Below are 10,462 nucleotides of genomic sequence, written 5' to 3' on the forward strand. Positions count from 1 at the left end.
TCCCTACACATATTACTAAACTCAAATGTTTGTCCATTTCAAGGGGCAAGGATAGATAAATATGCATGTAAAGAGCATGAAGTGATTCAGGATGAGCTGTCAGATGTGTATAAATAAACCCGATAGTATTTGAGAGTATTCCCTGACACCATCATATCTGCAGGCAGCTTACACCAGTAATTTGTAATTCATAACTTCACTGACATCTTTTTCCTCACAGGATTTGACCATATAATTAAAAATGACATCATCCAGTGTAATTGACCATAAATTTAAACGGATTGGATTGTTTCTTAAAATGGCAAAGAACTCAGCAGATGACCTTCATCACAGGTGTCACCAGATGGTGTCACATGGCCAGATGTTTGTTTCACCTGCTGTTTCTGCTTCTCTTTAGGTGCTCTTGTTCTGCATAACTGCGTCGCTCTACATGTTGTTCTTCAGGTCAGGGCTCCACAGTTGTTACTGTTACAGTGAAATAGGGAAAATAGCTGTGCTATAAATATCCTTCAGGTCTTAAATCCAAGAGCAAATGTTTCAAGGTTGAGTTGAATTTTGTGTTTTATTTTGCAGGAGTAAAGATGGTCTCAAAGGCTTTGCTTTCTCTGCATTAAAGTAAGTTGTCCCTAATGCCGCTGATACTTGGGCGTAGATCTGTGACTGTTTCTGTAAAACCTACAGAGGTGGTGTGTGTTTTCTGTTGCAGGTTTATCATTGGGAAGGAAGAGATCCCAGCTCACTCTGGCACAGCAGAACATATCTGCACAGTGCCTGTTGAGGGGACAGCTGCTATAGAGACAGAGGATTCAGAGGTATCAGCCCAGAGGCCCAGCTCCATTAGGAAAACTCTGCTATCTTATGCCAGGAAACTGCTAGAATCACTGTGAGAGAATACACACTTCTACACACCTTTATGGGATTGTGCAGAGTGGTATGCAGTACTAACTACTACTTCTTCTTTTTTGTTTTTTAATTTCCAGATGCAAACGGGGTCCAAGACACAGATGTTGTAAACATCACCAAGACAACTGTTTTTCCTACTGCATTAAAGTGAGCCACGTTCTTAACCAAGATACTACCATTTGTGCGACTATCATTTATGTAGTGATGCAATTATGATACTCAAACCCTATATTATAAAATGATTATATTACAGTAAACACTTTTTTTCTTTCACTGTCCAGGGTTTTGTCAGGATGTTCAGCGTTGGCTACCTGATTCAGTGTTGTCTTAAAGTGCCCTCAGCATTCAGGCACATGTTCTCCAAACCCTCGCGGCTCCCCTCTCTGTTCTACAACAAAGAGAACTTCCAGCTAGGGGCATTTCTAGGATCTTTCGTCAGTATCTATAAGGTACATTTCATAACAGCAGTTTTTTTTTGTTTGTTTTTGTCCTAGAACATGTCAGGATTAAAAAGTTTTTTGTTGTTCTTGCTGTACTACTATATCCCTGCGATTCCTTTCTCTGTTTCCTTACATATTTGGTATTGTTTGCTAAAATTTCCCATCCTTGTCGTACTATAACATGTGAGTATGTGAGTGCTATATTGTTTCACTCAGGGAACAAGCTGCTTGCTGCGCTGGATCCGTAACATTGATGATGAACTACATGCGCTGATAGCCGGTAAGACAGGATTGTGTAAACTGTCAGGTAAAACCCATGTAGAGCAGCACTTCACTGTCATGTCTCAGCTGATGTACCGTTTGAACATAGTAGTCTCTTTCCATTTTCCCTTGTCTCTCAAGGCTTCTTGGCTGGTATCTCAATGTTCTTCTACAAGAGCACGACAATATCCATGTATCTCTTCTCTAAGCTGGTGGAGGTAAAGGAAATAAAGCAGCTTCACATGTCACATGTAGAAACAATGTTAATAATCATGGTGAAAAGGAAATTAAACTGTCAAGAAAATGCACATCAAAATTGATCTTTCAAAGATAGAGTAACTGTAGTTACTGAACCTCACTTCTTAAAAAATAAACATACATTAACATAAAGGTTTAGTGAGTATTTTACATGTATACAGGAAACTAGGTTACTTAGGAAATCTGAAAAGGTGTTTACGTGCACTGTAGTAATCTGGTTATACTGTTAATCTGTGCATACATGCAGCAGGTTAGTACCAGCCATCACTAATCTGGCGGCCTGGCTACTTTTGGTTACAGCAGAACTGTGTTGAAACGTTATGAAAATGGCAGTAGTTCCTCAGTTAGCAGATTTCTGGTGTAACTGTATTTGACTTGTTAGTAAAATGATGCAGTACTTGTCTGTTTATCTGGATTAGCCAGTTTATCATCAACAGCCCATGTAATAATAATCTGTCTCTCTAGACCATGTACTTCAAGGGCATTGAGGCTGGCCGGGTCCCATACTTTCCTCATGCAGACACAGTCCTATATTCCATCTCCTGTGCTATCTGTTTCCAAGCTGTAAGTAACATACACAACGATGCATACGCACTGACACAAAGATGCTTTGCACGCACTTTTTTTCTGCTGAATAAGGATATAATGTGTGATGCGTTACTGTTACACAGGCTGTGATGGAAGTGCAGAACCTTCGGCCTTCATACTGGAAGTTTCTCCTGCGTTTAACGAAGGGCAGGTATGAATGTATGGCATGAAGTCTGTTGACTAACAGTACTGTCAACAGTGTTTTGTTTGAGAGTTAGTCATAACCTAGGACATCAGTTGCACCTTTGTAAAAAAATAGTGTATTCATTTCAGAGAGAAATGAGTGCTAAATTTAGGACAGATAACAAGCATAGCATTCTTTAATGTTACTGAAGGGGATAAGATGGTTGTTTACATGGACTTTAAAATTCCATCATGAACCTGATACAGATTTCTGATTACTAAATAACAGCCAAAGTGAGAGGAAGCATCATTTGATTGATCCATATTGGTTTCATTAGTGATGATCATTTTATCTGTGATATTGTATTTGAGCTAAGATTGTCAGCATTTACCACACAAGTTTGCAAGAAGGGAAGAAAGCAATAGTCAGAATTTTTTTTTTCTTTTCTGTCCATCTTCGCTTAACTTCTCACTGAAAATTGTCATAATGGTCATTTCTCATAATGACTATTGTCTGTCTCCTCCTAGGTTTGCTCTAATGAACCGACAGTTGCTCGATGCGTTTGGGACTCAGGCCTCCAGGGACTTTAAAGGCTTTGTTCCCAAACTGGACCCTCGTTACATGACAGTGCTTCCACCGGGAGCTGACATCCAACTCTGATGACCTGGGACAAGGCTCTGAGAGGGGCTTTAGGGTTACCTGACTCTCAAATGGACAGTTAGTCTGTTCTTTCTCAGTAATGTAAGGATTTTTCAAAGGTGTCATAACAGCTCAGAAGTGGTGATAGGATATGATCTGAAGGATTTGGATCTGTCCAAAGCAGGCTGGAGCAAGACAAATCTTTTAAAACATACTAATAAGAACGCTACTTGAATTATTCCTTCATATTTTGTCAGGTTGTCAGTTTACATGTTGCAGGATTTTTGTTATTCAGTCTGTTCCTACAAAGCACTGTAGCAATGGCACTATTTAGGTAAGTAAGCTTATAGTTAATCCAAATCACAAAACACCCAAAAATGTGTTAATAGGAAGATGACTTTACTTAGGATGCCGCAACATTCCTTACATTCTTTAAGCATGTATTTTCCATTTAGAAATGTGTCTATAGGTTGGTACTAACTGGACTCAGTTGTTTTTTGTAATGTTGCTTTCACATCAGAGGATGCAACTCACTAATCTGTGTGAAATAAGCATCACACATAACTATGTTTGACTCTGACTTTATTTTAAAATTGCAAATGTGTCATTTCTGAATGTGCACTTTTTAAGACTGATGATATACAGACATTTTATTCAGTAGTTGAGAATGGGGATGTAGATATTTTACATAATGAACCAGAATCTAAATTCAGCACAAAGGTGGAAAGTCACCGTATTTAATCAATTAAATTGATCTTTCTTTAACTTAATTGATTTTTTAATGCAATTGATCCCTTCTTTTCAAATGGACTTGGTTCATTACACTTGACAGTAATGATTATAAGGAACTGAGTTACCTTAATAGGCATTTAACGGGCGAAAAGAAGGCATCAGGGACCATGCCAATGTTTGAAGTTAATTGTTTTACGTGGAAAAAATGTAAATAGTTTCACCTTTTAAAGAGGCATAAATCAACAGTAAATACAGTAAAGGAACCTTGTAAATCCATTGTTTAAGACTAAACTGTATTGAGACTACTATGTATAAAATCAGGTTATTGGATGAAATGTTTAATCACAGAATTGGATCCTAAATGTAGATATAGCCTGTTTATTTACATATTACATGACATTGTACAAAACTTAGAGCCAAGACCTCAAATTATGATGCATAAGATGAATTTCTCAAATGACAATCTAAGCCACATGTAATTTGAAGATCCATGTAATTCAAAGTCTTTAAAATCAAATTTCTGACCCACCAAATGCATTGTCTATCTGATTGATTCTCTGGGTTTGGATTAGACATGACTTAAGGGTTTAACATTCAATAGGCCAAACATAATTTGAATTAAACATGGTTTATTAACATGACCTCATAATATATAAAAAATGATATTTGCTGTTTGTATTTTAAATGATACTTAATGGCAGTATAGGGTGAACCCTGTTGCTTAGAATCCACATTGAAACATTGTTTACTGAAGGATTTGATGCCATGTTCATGTGAAAGTGAGAAGAAAACTTTTCTTTCAATATAAAAAAAAAAAAGACAACTGACTCGACTTTGTTTTTGAGTTTTGTAGCTGAGAGATAACAATGTTTTCCAAAAGATGTTTTTCTGTGAATTATGGTTTTGGCTAAGCAATAAATAGTCACATAGGTTCTCAAGTTTATGGCAGTATCCGTGGTTTATGTAATATTTCAGTGCTCCGTGCAAATTACACATTCATTTTTAGTTTTACAAGTGGACTGTTCATGACAACTTCATTCCAGATGTGAAGGGGTTACATATTACTGTAAAAGTCTTCCATTGTCCTACACATTTCATATTTTTGGCAGTACTTTAACACCTTAAAAACAAAGATAAGGAAGTTGGGCTCGATTCTAAAGTGAACTGAACGCCAATGAAGGGAAACCAGTATAGGTGATATATGTTCACATTTACACGGGTTTGTCAAAAGGCGAGCAGCAGCATTTTGAACCACCTGGAGATGTGAAAGAAGTGACTGTGGGTCACTCCTGCATACAGCAAGTTACAGCAATCAAGCCTAAAACTGACAAAAGCATGAACTGCAACTTCAAAGTCATCATAAGCCAGGCCAGTGTTTCCACGTGTGCACAAGAAATCTAATGGGCACTGCAAAAGCTTTCTGCCACAAGGCAAAATGAAATCCCTCTTGACGTTCAGAGAATGCCTTTTGATTTTCAGGACTCCAATGTCTGCAATATGCTGATAGAGGGCAGCGATGAGTGCACAGTGATCTTAATTTACTCGAAATAGACAAGAAGAAGAAATGCATAACGGAAGTACGAATATCTCCCGCATGGTTTCACTATACATGTTTACTTGAAATAGACAAGAAGAAGAAATACATAACGGAAGTACGTATATCTCCCGCATGGTTTCACTATACATCCATGATCTGACGTCCCATTCAAAATAAAAGCGGTCCGACTACGTTACCTCAAATGCTAAAAGTACAGGCATTTTATGCTTGAGTTGGGAACTGATTTCTACAAATAAAATGAAAACAATCACTACTGTACAGGACCAATAAGCTTCAGAAGAAGAACGATTGTACAGTATATCTAACTGGGGACAGAAAACGTTTTATTTCGAAAGATTTAGACAGGAAAACATCGCTTCCGTGACATAAGGTCGATCAGCGGCTTTGCCTCGTAAAATTGCTAATTTTGACAACGGATAAGTTTGAGATTAAGATATAACGCTATCCATGGGGGGTAAGAATAAACAGCGCACTAAGGGAAATGTTAGGGTAAGTTTAAATATCTGTAAGTTAACTGACATTACTTGCTGGCAGCAAACCTGAGCACAAGCTAACGCTGATGTAAACATCAGGTTGTCGGCTAATGCTACAGTACGTGTGGTTGTGTTGCCTTATCTGGTTTATTAACACACTGTTTTATAACCACTACATTTCCGCCCCCCTAATTGTTCTACTGTTATTCGATTTTCTACAATCACACGTTTTTCTTCCGCTATTAGCCGTCCAGTAGCGGCCGAGCTGCTGAGGTACTAACCCGGGAGAGTGGTGTCATCCCGGCGTTTGTGGGCTTCGATACCACGGTCACTTCAGAGCTGAGTTACGTCCCCGCTGTCCACGGAGTGGAGGAGATAGACAACCAGGTGGATGCCGACTTCCGACTGGTGCTCAGGAAAATCTCGAAGAGGGATGTTATCACCAGACTGAAAGTGAGTTTAAACTTAGCCAACGTGTCTCAGGGCTCTTTTTGTTTGTGTGTTTGTATTCATAAAGTGTTCTCCTTTCAGGCTGTGCAGGATTTTGGGTCCATGTGTCAGGAACGAGACGCCGAAGAGGTTAAAAGGGTCCTACCTTATTGGCCAAGGATTTATTGCAAGATTTCAATGGTGAACTGCTCATCTTATTTTTATTTTTATTTATTTATTTGACCAAGATTCCCAGGAAGAGGGGACCTTGTATCTCAGTGGGACCTTCTTGGTTAAATAAAATAAATGTACAGTATCAAGTTTCAACAGAAAATGTATGAAATTAGTGACTGGAAATATCTCTAAACAAGAGGCTGCCTAAAGCTACAGTGTAAGGGTGACATTAATATGAATATGAGGGGTTGAGAGTAATGTGTCTACATTTGGAGAATTTTGTCTTGTTACCATGTCTGCCAGGATCATGATCGCCGCATCAGAGAAGCCACCCAACAGGCCTTTGAGCAGCTAGTGCTAAAAGTGCGTCGCAGCTTGGCCCCCTTTCTGAAGAGCTTGATGGGCCACTGGATTCTGTCCCAGTGTGACACTTACACTCCTGCAGCCTGTGCTGCGTGCCAGGCCTTCCAGGCTGCCTTCTCACCCACCAAACAGCCGGAGGCTCTGAGCTTCTGCAAAGATGAGATCCTTGGCGTGAGTAGATGTGCTGGATTTAGTTGCAGACATGGGGGTTTATTCTGTAATCTGTTGATCTTAATTTAATTAAAATTAATTGTTGGAACTGTTACACTGCAGGTGCTTCAAGATATTTTGTTAAAGGAAACTGCAGACACACTGAGCGATCCACAGTAAGTTAACAGTTAAAAGCAGCTCATTATAGCTCAGTTCCTCTCATTTTGTATGCACAAGGATAATATATTCTATCAGCATACTGACCGAGGCACTGGCTCCCCCTGTTCTCTAGAAGTGTGACAGAGGAGGAGCGAGAAGCTAAGTATGTGCGCATGCTGACCAGTTCACTGCTGGGGGTGAAGAGACTGCTCTCCCTGCTACTCCAGAGTGACAGGGAGGCCCTGGAGCAAAGACTAGCACAGCTTGTTAACTCTGGGACGTTCTGGAAGTACAGCAAACACAAGACACCACAGGTACTGAGAGTGAGTGGGGCTACTCTGCTTGAAGTAGAATGTATAACTAAGTAATTCATGTACTAGTTCATCTGGTATATGCATAAAATAGTTTAACTCAGACAAAATGAAGCATTGGATTGTATTCCATTTTATTTTCCTATATTCCTCTTAAACCTCTGAGTGGATTTTTTGTTTTAATAAAAGGTTGTAATTTGCATAGATTGATATGTGATATCCTAATAGCTGTGAATATGGTACAACCCCACTGTGAGAAGCCATCAGGCTCCCTGTAATTCCAAACAACCTAAGTAATTTCATGAGTGAAGTTTCATAAAGTGACTAAATTTATCTTTGGTTTTATGGAATGTTATTACTTTTCTTATTGTGGCTACATATACCTGTGAAGGCACAACATTAAAGCACTTCCTTCCAGGTTGCACACACATTCTGTTTTGTTTGTATCCTATAATATTCTGAGAAAAGTGCATGTGAAATGATATCTGATTGTGTTACCAGTTGCTGCCACAAGTAAGTATCTGTTGTGAGGATGATTTTTTGTTTTTTCTTCAGTAATACTACTGTGTTGGTCCACAGGTGCGAGGGGCGTTTTTTGAGATGGTGTGTGCTCTGTGCGAGTTCATTCCACAACTCGTCCAGGCTGAAGCAGCACGACTCTGCCCTGCTGTTCTCCTCAGCATTGACGACACAGATCCTGTAGTGCTGCCTCCTGTATGGGAAGCCGTTCTTCATGTTGTGTCTACCATCCCTGTAAGCTTGTGATTGACGGATGACCACACATCTATAGTAAAACTAATGCCATTATATTATCAGGTTTTCTATAATGCTGTTTAGCTTCTGATAGCTAGTGAAGGGAGGACTTAAATTAACCAGCATTAGGAGAGTCACAGATGTAGAGATACTAAAGTACATGTTTCTTTTTTGATGATCTAATTTACAGTTGCCTGTTTTTGATGTTTTTGTTCCTATTCTAGGACTGTTGGACTCATGTGAATGCAAGGAAGGGCTTTTTACCTAAACTTTGGGCTTTACTAAAAGAGGGTGGCAAAGGCATGGCTAAAGCGCTCCACCCTAATCTCATGCCACTCATCAGCAAACTGCCCCAACAGGTCACTGATCCGACCTTGGACTTCTACACCACCTTCTTTAATTCATTCATACAAGGGTAATTTGATTTTGTGCCTGTGTGCATTTACATTTGAGTCTAATAAAAGTCGGTATTACAATTGATCAAATTTCAAGTGAAATGTATCATGAAAATCAGTTAGTTGAATTCTTGGTTTACACATTTTACAAGTTTTTCCTGATAACAGTGGGAACAGCTCATTGCATTCAGCAGAAAATGATGCAGTAATGGTGATTTTTCCCCATGCTTGACATATTAACATATAAAATCACTTAATGCTCATGTTAATTATTGATTTTAAGCATATCAGAATTCCCATGACACTCTGCAACCTTTACTGTCTGTCTGTCTGTCTTAGCCTGTCTAGTGAGCGTGCAGCAATGAGTCCGTCGGAGAGTGCAGTCATAGTGACTTGTGTTGTTGAGTGCTTGAGGTACTGCATACTGCACAATGCAGAAAAAGAGGAGGGTCAGAGAAAAATAAGGACCATGCTTATTTCACAGCAGGTAGGATCACACAGTTGAAACACACTTCCCCCACTTCAAATCTACTGAAGCCTTTATTTTTCTTACATAGTTTTTTTTGTTTGCCTGTTTGTAGCTTCTCCCGCTCGTAGAGAAGGCTCTTGGAAATCCCTCCCTTCAGAGTGGTCCACTATTTCTTTTGGTCACCGAAATGCTCATTTCCTGGGAGAAGAGAGCAGGTTTACATAATGAGGGTGAAGATAATGATGACAAGAATGTCTTTCAAGATCTTCTTGCAGACTTCTGGGAGGGCCTTGGTTTTCTCTTTGTGCGTTATGTTGACAATGAGGAAGCAGATCCACAAGTTTTGGAAGGGGTAGCCATCATGCTGCAGGTGAGTTTAGTTTTTGGAAATCTTCATTCAGACCTATTCCTTATTCCCCACTGAAATGTCCATGTTGACACTAAAGATACAGGAAATCAATATGGCTGTCAGAGCCATTCATGTCTTAAAAAGTGGCTAAAGCGAAACAGAAATCACAACATCTAAATAAATCTATTCTCTGTGTCTCCAGGTGATGCGTTACCCAGAGAGAGTAAACAGAAAACACCTCCCGAAGAAGAAATCTGTCACGATCTGTTTCTCCAAGTCAAACAATGAGAAAAGCGAAGTTGAAGGGGACGGTGTTGAGAAGCCTGTCCCTGCGCTTCTGAATGAGGCACTTGGGTCCCTACAGACCCAGCATTTGGAGGACGTAGTGTGCCAACTGGCACAACTGTGTCTGGTGCATGTGAATGAGAACAACTCTGAGAGACATTTTGTTTTCCTCTCCCTTCTCCTGCGCTCTTTCCACACACCCAGGGTCTTCGGTGTAAGTCATATTTGATTGGTACTGAAAGAAGTGTATTTCATTCTCAGCTAATTTTATTTTTGTAATGTGTTTTATGGCTGGAAGCAGTTCTGGTTATCTAACAGATGTTTACACCCCATGAATTTGTCTTTGTAAAGGCCAAATCTGTGAAATATATACAGTGTATCCAAAGGGTTGAGTTCAGTACAAAACTTTGTGGTATGCTTTGAAAATGATTGGTGATAATCTAAAGGATGTGTAATATTTAATTAATAGGTTTAAATATGCAAAACCACTGGTATGGTTTCAATTAAATAACGAAAAGTACCTTTATTAACAGCTCTTACAGTTTCTTGATGCAACTGACTTCTTTTTTTTTTTTAATATGCTTATCTTAGACATTGGTCGAATTGGATGATAAAATACCAATGGACGGTGAAAGCAATGAGGTGAAAA

At 39.2% G+C, this 10,462-nt stretch overlaps 2 protein-coding genes across 2 annotated transcripts in view; both read left to right on the forward strand.

The window, feature by feature from the left end:
* Window positions 1-4,867, forward strand: part of tmem135 (transmembrane protein 135) — an 8,043-nt gene extending 3,176 nt beyond the window's left edge. The window contains exons 6-15 of the mRNA XM_020598564.1: window positions 398-444; window positions 574-615; window positions 707-883; window positions 981-1,050; window positions 1,185-1,352; window positions 1,560-1,623; window positions 1,746-1,822; window positions 2,328-2,426; window positions 2,534-2,601; window positions 3,102-4,867. Of these exons, the coding sequence (XP_020454220.1) occupies window positions 398-444; window positions 574-615; window positions 707-883; window positions 981-1,050; window positions 1,185-1,352; window positions 1,560-1,623; window positions 1,746-1,822; window positions 2,328-2,426; window positions 2,534-2,601; window positions 3,102-3,234 (945 nt within the window). The 3' untranslated portion in view covers window positions 3,235-4,867. The remainder of the gene's footprint in view (window positions 1-397; window positions 445-573; window positions 616-706; window positions 884-980; window positions 1,051-1,184; window positions 1,353-1,559; window positions 1,624-1,745; window positions 1,823-2,327; window positions 2,427-2,533; window positions 2,602-3,101) is intronic.
* Window positions 4,868-5,621: 754 nt separating this feature from the next.
* The window catches only part of ltn1 (listerin E3 ubiquitin protein ligase 1), a 12,510-nt gene continuing 7,669 nt past the window's right edge, over window positions 5,622-10,462 (forward strand). The window contains exons 1-12 of the mRNA XM_020598534.1: window positions 5,622-5,992; window positions 6,223-6,429; window positions 6,508-6,606; window positions 6,883-7,113; window positions 7,216-7,268; window positions 7,385-7,565; window positions 8,142-8,315; window positions 8,540-8,730; window positions 9,050-9,197; window positions 9,292-9,549; window positions 9,731-10,027; window positions 10,405-10,455. Of these exons, the coding sequence (XP_020454190.1) occupies window positions 5,951-5,992; window positions 6,223-6,429; window positions 6,508-6,606; window positions 6,883-7,113; window positions 7,216-7,268; window positions 7,385-7,565; window positions 8,142-8,315; window positions 8,540-8,730; window positions 9,050-9,197; window positions 9,292-9,549; window positions 9,731-10,027; window positions 10,405-10,455 (1,932 nt within the window). The 5' untranslated portion in view covers window positions 5,622-5,950. The remainder of the gene's footprint in view (window positions 5,993-6,222; window positions 6,430-6,507; window positions 6,607-6,882; window positions 7,114-7,215; window positions 7,269-7,384; window positions 7,566-8,141; window positions 8,316-8,539; window positions 8,731-9,049; window positions 9,198-9,291; window positions 9,550-9,730; window positions 10,028-10,404; window positions 10,456-10,462) is intronic.

The sequence above is a fragment of the Monopterus albus genome, unplaced genomic scaffold (genome assembly GCF_001952655.1).
Source record: "Monopterus albus unplaced genomic scaffold, M_albus_1.0 scaffold38.1, whole genome shotgun sequence".
NCBI lineage: Eukaryota > Metazoa > Chordata > Actinopteri > Synbranchiformes > Synbranchidae > Monopterus > Monopterus albus.